General features: G+C 39.2%; 4 protein-coding genes across 5 annotated transcripts; 3 read left to right on the top strand and 1 right to left on the bottom strand.

Annotated features, from left to right (window-relative positions):
* The first annotated feature begins 71 nt into the window (after positions 1-71).
* Positions 72-2,438, top strand: LOC136775931 (type I phosphatidylinositol 4,5-bisphosphate 4-phosphatase-A). The gene is made up of 7 exons (XM_066731139.1): positions 72-493; positions 563-678; positions 749-930; positions 1,067-1,276; positions 1,352-1,492; positions 1,571-1,625; positions 1,697-2,438. The coding sequence occupies exons 2-7, from the start codon at positions 588-590 to the stop codon at positions 1,780-1,782; spliced, it is 765 nt and encodes a 254-aa protein (XP_066587236.1). The 5' UTR covers positions 72-493; positions 563-587; the 3' UTR covers positions 1,783-2,438.
* A 741-nt stretch (positions 2,439-3,179) lies between these two features.
* Mgtor (Megator) lies at positions 3,180-12,237 on the top strand. Of its 2 annotated transcripts, none has more exons than XM_066731135.1 (8): positions 3,180-3,486; positions 3,959-4,121; positions 4,195-9,526; positions 9,609-10,010; positions 10,089-10,427; positions 10,545-10,731; positions 10,799-11,116; positions 11,185-12,237. In XM_066731135.1, the coding sequence occupies exons 1-8, from the start codon at positions 3,309-3,311 to the stop codon at positions 11,298-11,300; spliced, it is 7,035 nt and encodes a 2,344-aa protein (XP_066587232.1). In that variant the 5' UTR covers positions 3,180-3,308; the 3' UTR covers positions 11,301-12,237. The 2 variants fall into 2 exon arrangements, with proteins under 2 accessions (XP_066587232.1, XP_066587231.1); XM_066731134.1 differs by having other exon boundaries at positions 10,089-10,457; positions 11,185-12,234.
* Positions 12,238-12,421: 184 nt separating this feature from the next.
* Positions 12,422-14,705, bottom strand: LOC136775932 (uncharacterized). Its single transcript, XM_066731140.1, has one exon. It carries the CDS (start codon positions 13,416-13,418, stop codon positions 12,909-12,911), a length of 510 nt encoding a protein of 169 aa, XP_066587237.1. The 5' UTR covers positions 13,419-14,705; the 3' UTR covers positions 12,422-12,908.
* A 2,915-nt stretch (positions 14,706-17,620) lies between these two features.
* LOC136775509 (uncharacterized) lies at positions 17,621-18,936 on the top strand. The gene is made up of 2 exons (XM_066730351.1): positions 17,621-18,119; positions 18,312-18,936. The coding sequence occupies exons 1-2, from the start codon at positions 18,001-18,003 to the stop codon at positions 18,643-18,645; spliced, it is 453 nt and encodes a 150-aa protein (XP_066586448.1). The 5' UTR covers positions 17,621-18,000; the 3' UTR covers positions 18,646-18,936.
* The last annotated feature ends 5 nt before the right edge of the window (positions 18,937-18,941 follow it).

Raw genomic sequence — 18,941 nt, 5'->3', positions numbered from 1 at the left:
TAGCGCTTACGTCGGTAAAAACGTTACGAAAAGACTTTGACGTTTTACTCTGTATTTCATCCCGGTTTTAACAACAATAAACGTATTACTCACATTATTCAAAAATTAAATTCTTTTTAATATAATATATTTAATATAATATTGTTAGAACAACGCTTAGGAGTCAAAAAACCAAAAAATACTTTTCGATTATCGGAAAAAAAATATTCGAGGTTATGCTAGCTTTTGACAATTGAATTTATAGAAAATATGGTGGTTGCGATTTGTGCGAATGATGATCAGATGGGATGGGATTAAAACTTTGATCAGAGCTCGAAAGTGTCAGTGATTAAAGACGGACTGTTGAGTAGAACCAAGATTAAGAAGAACTTTTAAGAAGCAAGGTTGAATTGTAAATTAGATTAATGTTATAAAGTAAGTTTTGAAAATTCGAAAATATCGGGAGGGTTTCTTATCTAGGAAACAATAAAGCTTAGGCCTGTGTCATAAGGAAGTTAGTCCCCTTTGTTACCAAATTACCAGGGTTTCTGTCAAAAATTGCTATAATAATTTTTGGTTATAGACGTTAGACTGGTCATCGGGGCAAAATGGGGGACGGCAGAGATGACGAGCGAAAATCATTGTTAAATAAAACACTAAGTCCCAGTTCATATACAGCACCAAAATATCCAACAAATGGTAAATAATTACAGTATATAAAGGGTTCAAGTGTCTTTATTAGTTCTGATTGATTTCTGTAATTTTCTAGACGACCCATCAATTATAAATACAGTTTCACCAATAGGACCAGATGAGTTACCACCTTCTTATGACTCGAGTAACCAGAGTGGAGTTCCATTGGTCACTTGTAGAGTCTGTCAGGGCATGATAGACATTAGTGGTAAAAGAGACCAACATGTAGTCAAGTGTACCCAATGCAATGAAGCAACGGTAAACAATCACTAGAAACATCAATTAAACTAAAGTATAACTCTGAGAAGCAAGAATGATACCTGAAATTGAGTTTATGAGAAGAGGTGTCACTCTTGCTTTGACTAGCTATATTAACTTCAATTTTTCTTCACAGCCAATCAGAAATGCACCAGCTGGGAAGAAATATGTCAGATGCCCTTGCAATTGCTTGCTAATATGCAAGAGCTCTTCACAGAGAATTGCTTGTCCAAGACCAAATTGCAAGCGCATTATTAACCTTGCTCCAAGCCCAATTACGCCTCCAGTTTTACCCATGCCTGGTATGTGCAGGGTCTGCTGTGCCCATTGCCATGACACATTTCTGGTAAGTAATACAAGATTCAAAAAATTTTAAAAATTGATCCTTTTACACATTAATTGTTTATTGCAATCTTTATAGTTTAAGACACTTACAAATGCATTAGCAAGATGTCCACATTGTCGAAAAGTATCATCTGTTGGACCAGACTTTACTAGAGGACGTGGTATAGCATTCATTATAGGAAGTTTTGTATTTCTGGTTATTGCTATTGCTGTTACGGTAAATATTAAAATATATCTAGAAATTGCTATACTAGATATCTCATTTTAATAAAATTCTTTTGTTTACAATAAACAGGCCTGTACATTTTCGTATGCCAGATCCCATGGAGGAATTTACGTTTTATACGTTGGTAAGTCTAGAGAATTCAATTATTATAAGATAATCTAGTACTCATAATGACCTATTAATTTTTGTTTTTAGGAGCATTTATAGCAGCTGTGTATTGCGTCGAGCGTAGTTTTTATTACTGTAGAATGAAAATCAGTTTGATAGAAGGTCCAATGTAGTCCTTTGAATAATTGCAAGACGATCAAATTTCCGGAATGAAGATCTTACATTAAAACAGCATGAAAGAAAAACAGAATTCACCATCGAGCTAATTAATTAGATAATTTGTTTTGTAGGAATATGACATTAAACCTCATTCATAAGAGGCCAATATATTAGACATATACTCGCTTGTATAAGTGCAAACATGCGCACATAGATTACTGATTAAGTATATGTCGTGTATCAAAACACGAAAGACAAAGGGAGGGTAAATTTGTTTCATTTTACTTTCTCCATGCAATTTTAATGATTCAAATTTTATTACTATCAAGCATTAGCTTATCCATTCCATTTTTAATTATTCCTCTCCCATTTTATACTCAATACCATCTGAAAAATGATGACGCAATTGTATTTTTACATTCAAATTGATGCCATAGGAAAGCTTCTTTTATCAAAGCTTTATTTGAAATGTACTATGTTTTTAAATAATAGAGGAATATACGTGGGCGTATATTCTTATATTTGTATATTATTATTATTGCTATTATTTGCTATTATTATAATCAATTAAGCACAGCTCTCAGATATCCTCAACTATAAACTACATCTGTCCCTACATTTGCATATAAATATATGTACCCTATGAAAATATATTCTAATGCAATAAATATTAAGTTGCTGAAATCTTTATTTACGATTCCCTGTAGAAAATATATTTCTTAAAATCAATAAGGAAATCTTGAAAAATGCTAACGCGTATCATTAAATAATATTTTATCTTTAAATGTATTACTTTTTAAATTAATATAATTTTCTTATCTATATTATATATAATTGACCAAAGACTTGTTGATATAAGTTTATATATTTTTTATTAGAAATTTTAATTAATAAATGAGCATAGTAAAATTTTATCAAATCGTTTGTCTTCTGGTTTTTAAAAACTTTTTTTTTAAGTTGATCTATGTATTTCAATTCAATTCTTAATATGTTATCTTCGCATCTAATATCAAAATAAATGCTGAATAAATTGATTAATATAAGAATAAATAATAGATATTGATTATTCTAACACAAAATTAATTTAATTGTATTAATTTTTCTACTACCGTTTTGCGTAAATTATTGTACGTTTATTTAAATTTATTGAAACAATCGTCATTGTGCAACTCTATTGGTGATGAAATATGATGAATAACCCGATACGTTGATGGACCAATGAAAAGGCGCAACACTTAACACTACCAATTCGAATCTTCCTTCGACTTCTTTCTCTTTGGTTTATTTGCTACTAGTTTGATGGTTTGATGCCGAAGCCGAAGCGCCCGAAGCCCGAATGGCGGCCGAATGGCCCGAGTGATGCCGAATGCCGATTGCCGAGCCGCCCGAGATTGCCGGGAACGCACCGTGAACACACAGCAAGTAAGGTGCAGTAAGGTGGATGGCGGTATCTAACGAAGAGCCTTAAAAAAATTTATCGTAAATTTATCCAAGTCATTAAAAAATTTATTAAAAGGTTGATTAGTGTCAATCACAATTGATGAGTATGGAGAGTCAGGAGGAAACAGAGCACGATGTGCTAAAAGATATTTTAGACGAGGACGAGTTAGCTCAAATTCCCGAATCGGTCGGCAAAAAGCTTAAAATATATTTTAATGAAAAGTGTGAGGAATTCATAACAGCTAAAGCTATTTTCGAGACCAATCGCCAAAGTCTTGGTAAGCTCTATGTTAAGTCTTGCGATATTTCCTTGTTAAAAGTTAATGTTGATTGCTTGCAAACCTAACCTCATTTCAACTTTAGATTATGAGTTCGGTGCCTGGTATAAGGATGCCAACCTGAATAATGTAGATAGGGAAAGGGATTTAAAGAAAAAAATTCTTATAAAACTTAGATTTAGTACTTAATTAAAATGATATTAAGGATTTAAAACGTGTTATTTTAAGAGGTTTTATAAATCAACAGTTTGTCCTAACAATACTTGGCCAACAGAGCAGAGTCACTAAATTACTCAATCAATAAAAGTGTTGAATCAAAGATCCTTTCCTCCTTGATATAACTTTTTTAGTAAAGACTAAACCTGAAAATTTTTAAAAAGTTTTTATTTCTTACAGTCTCCCTCTATCTACATTTCTTAGATAATTTGCCTTAAACTGGACACTCACATACACTAAATTTTATATTTTATAGAAGAACAAGTAGAAACAATACAGAAGGATTTGAATGAAAAAAAAGCAGATTTAGTTGAGTGTAAAGGAGAATTGGAAATAGCTGACAAATATAATTCTGAACTGAAATCTAATCTAGAAGAAGCTAAACGTGAACTGACTAGAGTACAAGAGAATGTAAAAAGGTACCAAATTAGCAAAATAGAATGTAGGTGGTTTAAAAAAATTTGTGGTATTAATCAGAATAATTCCTTTTAGGTTGGAGAGAGAATCAATAGAGCTTAGAAGACAAAGGGATGATGCAGTCGACGAAAGAAATTTTTTACAATCACAAATTGAACGTATGGATGCTGATATTGCAAGAATGCGCGTGGAACTTTCCTCACTTACCTCACAATTACAGTCTGCAATCACTGCTAAATGCCAAGCCTTGACAGAAACTGAAGAAATTAGAAGCCGTGAAATGACACTAGACTTCAAAGAAAAGAGATTGGAGCAAGAAAGGACTCTGATTGCACAGCAAATGGCTGGTCTTGAGGAAGAATTGGCCAAGAGAACTGCTGAGCTACAAGCTACAAGGGCTGAAGCATCTACCAGAGCACTTTTGACTGACACTAGATTATCTCAAAGAGAAGAAGAAATTCGTATTGCTAATGAAACCATAGTTCAATTGAAAGAAGTTAATTCGACCCTTCAGCGCCGTCGTGATGAACTAGCGCAAAAACTGGAGGAGCAACGAACGCAAGATCTTTCTATGTATGCTTCATATCAGGAAGAAATCGTAGCTCAAACTAGATTAGCGGATCTTTATAAAGGAATAGCTGATGATGCAAATTCTAAAGCAGACGAATTCAGCAAAGCTGTAAAAGAATTACAAGAAATATTGGAACAAGCCACAGAACAATTTGGAAATCTGGAAACAAAGCACAATGAGTTACAATTAAAATATGAGCAGGACATTAAAGAGAGGGATCAAGCGATTGGCGCCCTCTCGAAGGAGCTGGAGATGGCAAACGACCTTCTGAAAAATATCAAACAAGAGAGATTGGATATTGCAGTAGAACAATTAGCACCAACAGCAGCAATAGCCAGTAAAGTATTGAAGAAAGGATTGAGTTTGACTCAAATTTACACTCAACTGGTAGAAACAGTTAATGAACTAACAATGGAGCGAGAGGAGAACGAGAGATTAAAATCCCAAATGGACGTTATTCTCCGCGAATTGGAGGAAAAGGCACCTGTGGTACTGCAACTGCGAGAGGACTATGACACTGCGGTAGCCAACGTTGCTACATTGTCCACAAAACTAGATGAGCTACTTGTAGAAAATAATAGATTGCAGGAAACAACTGATGCGGCAGAACGTATAGCAAATCACCACACCAAAGAAAATCAACAATTAAAAACGCAAATGACTGATTTGGCAAGGCAAGTTTGCTTCCTCCTCAAGGAAGTCCAAGAAAGTAGAAGTGGAAGTACCGTTCGTAACAATGACCTAAACAATTCCATGGAAACAGATGATCTAGCTTCCTCTCATATCATTAGTAAAAAACTCGTCACCTTCAGAGACATCGAGGAGTTGCAGGAGAACAATCAGAAATTATTATCCATAGTTCGTACTTTGTCCTCGAGACAGGAGGAAATAGAAAGAGCTACCGACGAAATTAATTCAGGTGCCATGAAAGAAAAACTAGAAAGTTACGTAGAGCAACTGGAGGACATGAAAGCTGCACAGGAGAGACAGGCTAAAATGCTCGATGGTCTTTTGAGACAGCGAGATATGTACAAGAATATGTATCAACAATCGTTGAAGCGTTCAGCACCGGAAGGAAGTGAGAACAAGGAGGAAGCTAGTGATAACTCAGAAATGAAGGATAAAACGTCAGGGGACAAAGAAGTTTCCACCAAACAAAAGGAATTAGAGGAAAAATTAAAGGATTCCGAAGCCAAGTTGAAGCAAATCACGGTTGAATTCGAGACTTATAGGAAGGAGAAAACAGCCCACGAGCGAATGCTCGGTGAAGAAGTAGAGAGACTGCGAAAAGAGGCTGAGATTAATTCTTCCAAATGTTGCAGGTTAAAAGCTCAGCTGGACTCTGCTAACGAGAGATTCCAAATTCTGCAGGGGAACGTAGGTTCTTACAAAGCACAAATAAAAGCACTGGAGGAAAAGTGCTGCAATTATACGATAACAATAGGAAAGCACGAGCAATCTCTTATGATTCTCAAGGACGAGGCTTTATCTGCACAAAGCAAACTGTCCAGGGCGGAAGTACAATTGGAGAACTTGAGACAGGAGAGACAAATTCTTCGAGACTCCGAAAGTCGTTTGTCGAAGGAGCGCGAAGTTTATCAAAGGGAGAGACAGACCCAAGCTATGTTAAGAGCCGATGTACAGGCTATTAAGGCAAGTCTCGAAAGAGTACAGGCTGAGAGCGTTCTGAGGTCCGAGCATAGATTGGATGATGTAACCAGGGAATGTGCAGCTCTCAGAAGACGTTTGCAGGAGGAACAGGACAGATTCAGAGAACTAACATCGCACTTGGAGAAGCAATTGGCAGCTGCCCAGGATCGGTTGAACGAGGAAAGAACGGTCGCTGAGACTCTTCGGGAAGAATTAGCCCAAGTGAGGAATTCTGAGGCTGAGCACGTGCAGAAAATCGAAGAACTTAGTGGAAAATTAAGACAAGCAGCTTCAAATTCCATCTCAAAACCAATTTCGGGCGATGTGAACTTGACCAACAGGATAAAGGAACTGGAAGTCCAGCTGGTGAACACTCAATCGGAGGCGAAATCATTGAGGGACCAGTTGAAGGTTGCACATCAGCAGAGTCAGCAATATTGCGATATCGCTGAAAGCGTAGAAGCTCAATTAAGAGAAATGACGGTACAGCATAATAAAACAAAGGAGGAGCTGGAGAACGCTCTGAAAGAGTCACGAGTGGAGATTCTCAATAATCATAAGAGGATCAAGGATCTTGGGGATGAGCTGCTGAGAGTTTCCAGTGGAAAGCAGGAAACGGATTCTGAGTTGAGAGAGAGGCTGTCGGAAGCTCAAAGAAAACTCGAAACATTAGATGAGATTAAAGGGGAACTGGAGCTTGTTAAGAGTGACTTACAAGCAGCTGCCCAGGCTGCTAAAGAAGCTGAAGAAAAATACACCAGGGAGATGATGCTTCACTCTACCGATCTTCAAATGCTCACTAAATTCAAGGAGGAATCGCAGGTCTTCCAGCAAACGCTAGCTACTTTGACCCAGGAAAGGGACTCCGCTTTGGAATCATTGCAAATGGAAACTTCTTTGTACAAGGAACGAGAGAAGAAGCTCCACGAGGAATTATCGGAAACACAGAAGAGGATCGTCGATCTGGACGCGCAGAATTCGCTATTGCACAACCAGTTGCAAGAGTTGAGCGATAAAATTGCTATCCAGCAATCCAAGATGGGAGAGCAGGAGTCCAATATGGACACTAGCGTAGAATCATTAAACCGAAGCTTCGCTGATGAAGATTCCAAGTCAACCGAACAATTGCTCAAGGTCATGAAGTACCTGAGAAGAGAGAAAGATCTGGCAGTGGCTAAGGTGGACGTTTTGAGAGCAGAGAATCTCAGACTGAAAGCGCAGATAGAAATTTCGGAGAAACGTTTGAAGGACACTGAGCAGCAGCTGAACTCTGAGAGGGAGAAGTCGGAGATCGACGTGGTGACTACCTCGAAGCATGCCGAGTTACTGAGGAAAGTCGAGACTTTGAACGCCATCACCGATTCCAATAGAGTTCTTAGGGAGGAGAGGGATCAGCTAAACTCAAAGGTCAACGAACTTATGAAGCAAGTCAATGATCTTTCGGAAGAAGTGGTACCGTTGCGTAACACTTGTAGGGATTTGACAGCGAAGGTAGAATCTCTGAGCCAAGAGAACACGAGTCTCAAAGGCGATGTAACGAGATGGCGACAACGAGCCAATAGCTTAGTGGAGAAGGTCAATAGGGCTAGCCCCGAAGACTGGCGTAGATTGCAAACCGAACGTGAAAATCTCAGTAAATTGCTGACTTCTGAACGGGAGATCCACGCAAAACGTTTCGAAGAATTCAACCAGTTGAAGGCAGACAAAACTAAATTGGATAGTCAAGTTGCTCAGCTTCAGAAACAAGTGCATAGCTTGAGTGAGCAGTTGGGCAAAGAGTCCGAGGAGGCACGCAAATTGGGCCAGGACCTAAATGACGCTTTAACGGACTCAAATGTGAAAGCCAAGGATTTGATGAACCTTAAAAAAGAGCTGGGTGAGAAAGAAGTTTTGCTGACTGATGTAAGGAACAAAGAGATACAGATCAGAAAAATAGCTAAAAAGTATAAGACTCAATTCGAGGAGCTAGCTAAGACTGTAGAGGAGGAGAAGGCAAAGGCAGAAGCGAAGGCAGCTGGAATGGAGGAAACGGCTCAAATGACGCAGGAGCGCGAGGACCAACTGAGAGAAGAAGGTAGAACCGAGTTACGTCAGGCCAATCAAGAGTTAAAGACTGAGATCGAAGAACTCATGAAGCAAATAGCGTCTCTTCATGAAGACGGAGAGAACATGAAAAAAGAAATAGATATTTTGAACAAGGCGAGCGTGGAGAAGGAAGCTCGAGCTAAGCAGGTATTGAAAGGTGCCAGGACCAGAATTATGCAGTTGACAGAGGCTCAAAAAGTATCTGAAAAGGAGCTGTTCGAATTAAAAACTAAGATCGAGTCTGGTGCCGGTGATCAGGATTGTTCCGAGCACGAATCGAGGATCGTGGCATTGAAATCCAAAATGGAAGGAAGAATATCAAGATTGGAGCATGAGAAAACTGAGATACAGAATGAGAAAGAAACTTTGGTGCAGAAAGTGGCTCAGTTGCAGAGACAATTGACTGGAGCGAGCGGAGTCAGTCCTACGTCTGAGCCTCCCACAGCGAATATTAAGCCAATGTCAGCAAGATCCGAGACTCCTCTGGCGAGTATACGACCTATGAGCGTCGTCCAATCAAGAACTGCAGCTGTTCTGCCAACAACTGCCAGTGCACCGGTATTGGTAGCTCCTCATCAACAAGCCCAGCAGGTTCATACCACTGAGACCAGTTCACCAACCAGTAGCTTAACGGATTTTCAACCAGCCAGTACTAGTACTCCAAGTGCATCTGGACCTCTGAGACAAGTGGTTCAACCGCAACTCAGCGAAACCGCCGAGTCAACGCAGCGGGAGGATTCGGAGAACGTTGAGAATATCACGGTGCTGCAGCAACCTTGTCAACAACCGCAACAACAACAACAAGCTGTTGCACTTGTCAGTCCGAGAGTTGAACAGCAACAACAGCAGCAGCAGCAGCAAGCTGTAGCCAGTGAAACCCAACAAACAGTAGCCAGTAGTTCCACTCAATCCGTTAGCACCTCTCAAACTCAAAGCGGACATAAACGTCCCAGACAGCTGGATTCCACTGCTTCCGGATCCGGTATCGTTGAGGGTCTTGACCTGGTAAGGCAAGACCAAGCTCCTAGTCCTAAATCAAAACGAAGTAGAACCGATGGAACCGTTGCACCCAGTGCAAGCATTTCGGAGATCGAATATCAGGTAGTTCTTAATTTATTGATCAATCTTTATCGTCGGGCCCAATGCGTAGTCATCAGATGTACTAATTGTTTCATCATGTCAGGTGCCTACGTCAAGTCAGCGCGACCAGGACGAAGAAGTCGAGGAAGGCTGTATAGTAGTTGTGGATTGCGATGAAGGAGAAGGTGGTAGTACTCATCAAGTTCAGGAAGAGGAGGAGTTTGAAAATGATACGTATGAGGAAATGGAGGAGGAAGAAGAACTGCCTTACGAAGTTGGAGTAGAAGTGGAACGGGACAATAATGAAGTGGAGATTATTATGGAAGACGATTCTGCTGGTGTAGAGGTACCTAGACAACCATCTGGTACTTTGTCCACTAATCAACAACAGCAGTCAGAAGCTATTAGTAGTGCTGGACAGACTGGAGAACCTCCTTTCAATTCCCGAGCCGCTCGGGGAATTGCACCTATGCCCAGACAGCAGCAGCAGCAGCATCTTCTCTTAGTTAGTCGATAGAACTATACTGTAGAATAAATTTCTTGTGACTTATTTCTTTTTATCAATGATGTAATATTTGTTCAGCCTCAGCAAGGCTATGAAGATGGCGGAGATGACAGCATAGTGCCAAGCACCCCAACCTTGTTCATACCAAGACGTGCAGATGGATTTGCCGAGGCTGTCAGTTCCCCTCAAGTTCCTCAAGGACGTTTCACCTTCGGCGATTCTTCAGGATCTAGCGGTCACACACCTGCGTCGTCATCTCACGCAGTTACTACTAATCCTGCAGCTCGAACTATTTTTAGTTCCTCGACGACTGGAGTCGCTCCAGTTATTCAAGAAAGCATTGATGACTCCAGAATGGATCTTGCCCAACTCGAGGATGCAGGAACGGGTCGTAGTGTACCTACCACTCCTTTGCAGGTCTCTCCAGCGGCTGATATACCTCCATCTGTATAGACACATGTTTTTTTTTTATATTTTATTTACTTTATTGTTAGAAGCAACTCGATTAATTCAACTCTTTTAAAAATTATTTAGACAAGTGGATCATCGGAAGACCAGGAATCCCCTATATCAGTGACTCCAGTGATTGTGGTGAGCCACGCTTCTGGCCCAGAGATAAATGAGGAACAGGAAATAACAAACATTCGAATTATTTCTCCCGAGGAACAAGAACATGGCCAGAAAGAAGGGATAACCGAGTCGGGTACAGCTCAGTCAGATGGTAAAAATTCTTAAATTGCTTGGACTGATTATTAATATAATTTTTTATTAACTTAGTTAATGCGCAGGAGTAACTTCGGAGAGTGAGAAACAATTGGAAGAGGGTGGGACTTCCGCGTCGGTTGAGGATGACTCGATAGGGGAGACCGAGGTTGAGGTAACTGACGAAGGAGGGAGTGAATTAGTGGGTGAGGATGCGGATGAGCAGAGTAGAGAAGCGGAGGCTTCGCCATCGAGTAACACCCGTCAGAGAGCTGCTGCTGCTGCAGCTGCGGCTGCTAATGGATCCCGAGGATCGATACGAAGGCCAACAAGATCATCTTACAGGGCCACTACCAGGACAGCCAGACCAACTCCGATAGTTTGGTCCTGCCATCCAGAAAGAAGTTAGTTTTTCAATTTCGTAATGAATTTTCTTCCTTTGAACAAATTCATCTTCATTTCCCTTTTTAAGGTCAATCGCCTGGACGTGGACAAGTAACCAGAGGAGGCATAAACAACGAAGGTACTGCACGTGGGAGAAGTACCAGAGGTCGAAGAATGCGTGGGAAATTTCCGTTCCATAGATAAGCTATACAACACCATAGACTTATTCAACAGATATATATTCATGCATACTTTATTAATTGATTTCTTAAAAATCTTCTCAAAGAATGTCATCAAACATCTAATAATGACCGACATTTTTAATGCAAAGTCAATTATTGATGTTGTTTCTTTTTGTTTTGCTTCATTTTTATTTTTATCTGGAAAGCGTTGTTATTTTACCAAGTCTAAATTTGCACATTTTCGGTAATTAACTTATACTAAGATTTTGTAGTCCTTAGGTGCTAGAAACGATCATCGGCTGCTCAGGCGTATCGTATATCTTCCATTTTTCATCATGCCACAAAATAATTATTTTTGTAATAATTGAATAATAGATTACAGTGTTTTGTCAATATGCATTTTTCATGCTATTAATATTCAATAATAACGAGGAAGAAAATAAAACTAAGCTCTCCTAATTAGCTTTGCACGAATTTTCATAACATTCCATCATCAGCGTTATAAACATTACAAAGAGAACCTGTATTGGAATATGATCTGCATTTTCCTTCTCATATAAATTGCATTTTATTAAGAGACATAAGGTGACAAAATCTACGTGATCTTTGTCACACGAACAGATTTTTTACTTATATTACTTCAGTGTGATACTTGCGGAATAAAAAATTCCCTTTATACATATATATAAGATAAGGTCTCAATGTAACAATACGATCTTCGGATGAGTTTTACATATGGTAATTGTATTATTTTCGGATATTACGAATACACTATGCTATCCACGTAACAAATCAAATAAATATTACAAAATAACTATGTACATTGTAATCTATAATAAAATATTTAAATATAATAGATTTATCAGTAAGCGATAGTGTACTAATATCAGGATTTTCACAACTTGTCGCAATCATCCTTTTCAACAGACTTTCCAGTCTTATTGAGATGACGATATGGAGCATTATATACAGATTATAAAATATGTTTATATATATACGTAATATCACAATGCTTGGCAATAAATCAAGAAGCAGCGTCGTGCATAGCTGCTTAAAAATCCATACATGTTGAACTAACGTTTTCATATTCTTCACAATCTTCGAAAAGACGATTCTTCAGAGAAAAAATTCACCAGGAAAGTTGCCAATTTGATTCTCTCACGTCGCACTTGAACATCGGTGCGTCGTATTTAAACTAATTCAATATTTCACCAAGAGGTTCAGACACTATCCACTTTTACAAATTTATTGCTCACCAAAGATTTTTCGTTGACTTTAAACAGATCAATGCATGATTTTGTTAACAGTGTCAGAAAACCATTGATTCTGTGTGGGACACTATGATCCAGATAATAGTACAATAGTACTATTGTAAGGGAAGGTTATTGGTAATTAGAGTCACCAGGTTCAGAATAATGTCTTTGATGCTTTTCCTTCCCATGGACGACATCAATGTGTATATAAATATAGAAGAAGGAATTTTCACTATTGTTAAGTAGAATAAAATTAATAATTGGTAAGCAATGTCTTTGATGTTAAATAGGAAAAATTTAGTAGTCCTTGTGTGGAGTAGAGTTTTCACCGCAGTTTAATAAAGAAGAAGAGTAAATTGATAGAAGACGACAAGAGATTAATTGATGAGAAGAACTTGTGGATTTTCTTTTTCCAGCTGAGTCCTGTTATTCGCATTAGTCTCTTCACAGTAACAACTACCATGTTGAGCCACCCTGATCCACTGTCTCCTGGTGTCATTGTTGTAGAGACTCCAGACTTCGATCTCAAAGTCCTCGAAGTAGACGTCGGACTCCACAGGAGTGCAGCTCATATCTGGGCTCCTACAGCATCCAGAGTGAAGGTCGCACCTTTTAAGGACGATGTAGATGGGCTGATTGGCGGTCTCCCCAGCATTCTGATGATGTCTCTGCATGAGATCCCTGAGATTGTAGGCCCGACTCTGGGGCTCCTTGCAGGCGAACTTCCTCGACATCTCGAGGCCCTTTGGCAAATGGATTCTCCGGAAGTGATTACCCGGATGACGATGCTCGTTGACCGCTGAAGAAGCGTCGTCCAAAGCTGCTAAAACTATTATCATCACGCGAAGAAACGAAATTTTATTCTGCACTCGCATCTTGGACCCCATCTCATCCTTGGGTCACTCGGAGAAGCTTAGAATATTCCTTCTGCCCTTGTTCAACAGTAAGATCAGAAAATTTGTAGCCTTTCTAATTCTCGTATTTCGCCGCTTCCAGATATATATTTTTCAAGCAACTCTTTGGAACTCGACCCTTCCGGCCTGGCTCCTTCGAATCGGTGTCTTCAGATTACGAGCAGAGCTTGGCGAAAATTGATTTCTGGCACGAGTTGGCCCAGTGACGAAAGAACTGTCATGGAACTTTACGATAGTGGTACTCTATTCCTGGCGACACATGCACTCACTTCTCGCCGGGTACGACGAAAACACAAGTTTTTACCACTGATATTACCAGTCAGCGAGATATCACCAAAGCGATACGTCCTTGGATCGACCGTACGGATCGTCGATTGACCGACCAACGACAGTTAAAATTGACCTGGCAATAATTCACATTAAAGTGGACTCCGATTAAAATCTCGACAGAAGAATCCAAGGGAATTCTTCTCACTCCGTTGAGACGGCTTAAAGCAGGAGTTTTGAAAATCGGAGAGGTGCAGTTTTTTATTTTGGAAAATCTCTTGAGAAGTCTACTGTGAAATAATTATATTGTAGGAAAGACTTGGTTGTGTGGAGTAAGTTGGGGTCGACTGAGACTTTCCTGGTGGCAGAGGAGTATTTATACATGAAGAGGCACACGCACGGAGGTGTCGCTGAAGAACGAGTCGTGTGCCGCTCCTGAATCTTCTTACTTCCGGAATTCCGGAAACTCCAAGTGACAATGTCGAGCCTTTCCTCGGACGTTGCGAATTTCCTGTCTCATCAGTAATATCGTACCGTCAGCTAATGAAACAATGTCAAACTGTTTGTTTCGTTTTCTCGCGTCTCCTCTCGTCCTCTTGTATTTTTTCGCTCAGACCCTGCTTTTACCTCTCCATCTCTCTTTCTCTCTCTCTCTCTCTCTCTCTCTCTCTCTTTGCTTTACCTCGCAATTTCTCCTTATCTCCCTTCATTTTTTTCTTTATTATATATTTTACAAAATTCAATTTTTTGTCTCACCTCTTCTCTACCTTTTATCTCACCTCCATCGCTTTTCCTTCCTCTTTTTTGCCTCCGCAAGTTTTCCGGTCACGCCGGCTCCGTCTACCGATACTCACCGGCCAGGAGATCTATTTTTATCCTTTTCATTATTCGAAGTCGCGCTGATTGCTCGCGATCCAGCGCAATAGTTTGTTTACTCGAGAATAATCGCTCTCGATACCAGAAAATCCTCGGTCGCAAAATTCTTCTTCTTCTCCTGGTATTTTCGATGAAATTAATTCTTAAAAAATTCGTCTGATTTCTGCTCGAGACCAAGTGGACAGAAAAATAAGAATTTTCCTCTTTTGGGAAAGGAGGAAAAATTTTGGCATCTTCGCACCCTCGGATGCAACGAGCAAAGCTGATTCAGACTGTTGAATAATGTGTCTCAGCGAGCTTACGCGCTGCATGCTAATGATCATTATTAAAGTTCGATTTTCGTTTTGTTCAAATTTATCCTCGTGTGCAATTAAACCCCTTCGCAATGTTGTGCGTCAAACTGTACGTCCATTCATAGAATGACATCAGTGGATTCGAGGGGAAAATTAGTCCATTTACGCAAATCATGATGCATCCGAATATAAAAGCGAATTGGAGAGAGAGAGAGAGAGAGAGAGAGAGAGAGAGAGAGAGAAGTTAAATCGTGATTAGCGCGAAATGTACAACAGAATGAGTATGAATTCGTGTTTTAATAATAGCTCGCAATTCAACCACAAAGTACTATGCTGTTTTATTGTATGGGAAGCCCAGTAATTTATATTCGTTTTGCAATATGCAGAGAGGAAAATCCTCTCGATATTGCACATCAATCTTGAAAAAACTATGCTATATCGAGACAATTATTACTGTGATATTGCAATTTTTTGTCGTTGCAATAGTAATTGACTTTTTCTTAAATTAAAAGAGACTGTTTTACAAGATTTTTCTCTAAATAAAACTCTGATACGTTCTTAATTCTTTTTCCTTCGGTTTACTACAAGCCACTGTTATTAAAAATGCTTTTTGATTCAACGGCAAAAAGTACTAAAAGGGACGAGATAAATATTTGTGGTTAAAGAAAAGTTGTATATTAGGATAAGAGCGGTAGCACGTGATACGAACAAAGTTATCCACATGCCATTCGTTTCGCGTTATTTTTAACTCAACATCTTCCCACGAAAGTTCTTCGAATTCTAATCGATATTTCTCAGCAGGTTCTATGATCTCATATATACTGTCTTTCCACCAAAACTTTCACACGAATTCCATGCAAAAACTTGACAATTACAATTTATTGTCGCGATCATTCACATTAATCAAATCGTCTACAAAGCCTTGAAAATGATAAAATTTAAAGCTGTATATCATGTTACACGAAGCAAAGATTAAAATTGACTTATAATAACGATACACGCGTGGAAAAAGAGTTTATCGAGCAAAAGAAAATTTGTGGTATTGTTCCGGAGAAATCAAGATTGAATTGTCGTCGACCATTTTGCATTTGGCGTTCTCTGCAGGTGTGATTTTTATCAGTACCGAGAAATTCTGCTGCAAGCTTGCAGTATAATCTGAGATGCAGAATAATAACACACTTGGTTTCGCACCAAAATGCTAATTAGTCGATTTAATAATCGGTTAATAAAATTGTAATTGTAATTCTGTTCCAAGGGGGGGGGGGGGGAGTACAAAAATATAATAGAATTATTAACACGAGCACTATCGAGACAGTCTGTCAACGCACATTCAAGCTTATCTCGGACAGAAGAGCATCGATCGAATTAGAGGAAGAAGTGGATGGAAATTGTAATCAGCTTGCATTTGACGGTCGAGTGATACTTGCAGCACAAAAAATAAACCGGAAGTAAACGTCACTAACGAGGCTATAATGACGTAATAAACAAGTTAATGGATGTAATGGCGTTGTTTAAAAATAAACAGCGCGCTAATAGACAGCAAAACGATAGAAAAACTGGATGTTGCGTGAATGATTTCACGCGGTTCCGTACGTCGAGTTATCGATGACGTCAGCGGCCGTTATAGAGGCGATTTCCTTACGCATAAATTAACGCGCGAGGCGTGTACGGCACATATAAGACTATCGGGTATGAATCAGAACCGAGAATCCCTTCCTGATATTCGCCACCGAATCCCCAATTTCGATCGCTTCAAACCTACTCTCTCTTGGAGAGTGGAATTTCTGTCTCGTACGTTGGATCAAAGCACACGTACGCCATTTATGGTTCTAATTCAATCAAACTAAAATTTCTTTGGAATATCTCATAGCAAAAATCAATAATTTTCCTCTTGAATAATTCAACATTTGTCATTTTTGCTTTATCCAAAAAGTAAAAATTGTTAAACGATAAACATTTGACAGAGCGGAAACTCCCTTATTATGAATATAAATAAAACTGATTTGTATATGTAATTAATCATAATTATAATTTTCTTCATACTCTCTGCCTCTTTCGCGAGAAGAGACAAAGCGATTAATATGCAATTACGAGTGCGGGGAATTCGCAATTGGATATTGCAACGTAAACGAACTCAGAGAGCATAGTCCTTAGAGATATTTCTCAGGCCACAACCACACTCGTGACTCACGATAGCCACAACCCGCGGGATCGTATAACTTCCTAGTAAACCAACCTCTCGATAGCCCGAATTAATTAATTCGTTTAACCAATCGGTTATCACCCTCTGTCTCTCTCTCTCTCTCTCTCTCTCTCTCTCGCTGAACCCTCAAAAGATTAAAATAGTCCGACTACTGTTTCAATTATATTCCAATTACACTTTCAATCCGCAAAAACTTGTTGAGATAAAATGCAGGACATTTTTTGTTTTTTTAACCGTAAGAAAATTTTTCTTGAGGCGACCAAAAACTGGAACGAATTTCGGCACAAAAGTTGAATCAAAGTGCACCCGGTCACGCAAAGTACTTTGGGAGGTGGGCTACGTGGTTGAAAAGAAAGGAGAAAGGAGGGGAAAAAAGAGAGAAAAGTAGGAGAGGGCGAGTTGTGCAGTAATTACAGTGATCCCGAAGGATTCCAGGAAGGGTTTTGTGGGCAACGAAACCCTGCGGAGTTTACGGGGAAGTAGTAGGTCCTCTGTGGATACTGTGAGGGTGAAGAGGGGAGGGGGTGGAGGTGAAGAGAAAAGAGAAGGGAGCAGAGAGGGGGTGGAGTGGACGGGACAAAGAGGAAAGAGCCCAAAGATCAGCATCGGATGGAGAAGGAAATAAGAGGACGAAGAGGTGGAACTTGGGAGGGGATGCCGAGATGAAAGTTGATTCTGTATATGTATATATATACTAAGGAGGATGGAATTCGAATCGCCAGAACTCGCACTACTACCAGACAGAACGGAACCGTCGAGCATTTTTAACAAGGACCTTCAAGGACGCATTCGGAAAACCCTTGCGTTTCCTCAACTTTCGCCAATACCGGAAATTTCGTGACTTTGTGCTTCAAACTTTTCAATCTTCACTGCAATAGTTAATAGTTGGTGCATAATTTGTCACTTTACACTTTGCATGACGCTGAGAAAACTGTATATTTTTGCCAAGTCTTTTGCGGGAAATTTAAAAATGAAGATTTTTCTTGTGCTTCTTGTTGTGCAATCTGCTTCGCTCGTAATTGGAAGGCATCACAGGTAAATATAAATTAAAACGCTGGATTATAATAAAAATCAATATTCTATGTTAATTCTAATCTATCTCACTATGGTTTATAGAAGTTTTTAATTATTATATGGATAAATTTCTTGAACAATTATACAATAGTTGTTTGAAGCAAGTTTCATTTATAAATAAGGAATCAATCGATGTTATTAATTTAATCACAGAGACGGTGGCTTTCTGAATCACGTGCAGACAGTTCACCAATTCAGGTGTTCTTTGCCTCAGCCACGAGCAGTTCCAGTGGAAGAGCTTTTGTCAGTTGGTCCAAGCCCGGATGAGATATTCTATCCAGCGTCGACCGTACTGACGAGATGCGGAGGATCGGGTTGTTGCCCGGACGCTAAGCAGATTTGTGCACCGACGGAGACGAAAAATGTCAGTCTGGTCTTCATGGTTCGACATTCCATCGATCGTCAAAGGGACAGGCACCACGAAATCATTCATGCCATCGAGCACACAAAATGTGGCTGCATTCACCAAGACCTCCAAAATCATTAATAAAAATCCTAAACAACACTTATCCTTCATTCCACTTTCCATTTCGAAGATCATCGATTTATCTCTAAATTATTTAAACGTATTCATTATCAAATCATTACTCTTCATCGCCATAAAGATCATTCGTGATTTCATTCATTTTTCTGTCTATTTCGTGGATCATCAATTTTAAAATCATTTATGAACGTTCATTCGTTTCATTGCAATGTATTTTCGGGCATTCAAATCTATCTGTGATATTGTACGTATAATTGTATTTCTTAAGAGCTTGCCTTTTGTACAAAACTGAATAAATA

Source organism: Prorops nasuta, unplaced genomic scaffold, assembly GCF_024137725.1.
Source record: "Prorops nasuta isolate Cenicafe-Biocafe unplaced genomic scaffold, Cenicafe_Pnas_1.2 PNAS00008, whole genome shotgun sequence".
Taxonomy (NCBI): domain Eukaryota; kingdom Metazoa; phylum Arthropoda; class Insecta; order Hymenoptera; family Bethylidae; genus Prorops; species Prorops nasuta.
Note: the sequence above shows the minus strand (reverse complement) of the source record. Positions and strands in the feature narration are given on the sequence as shown.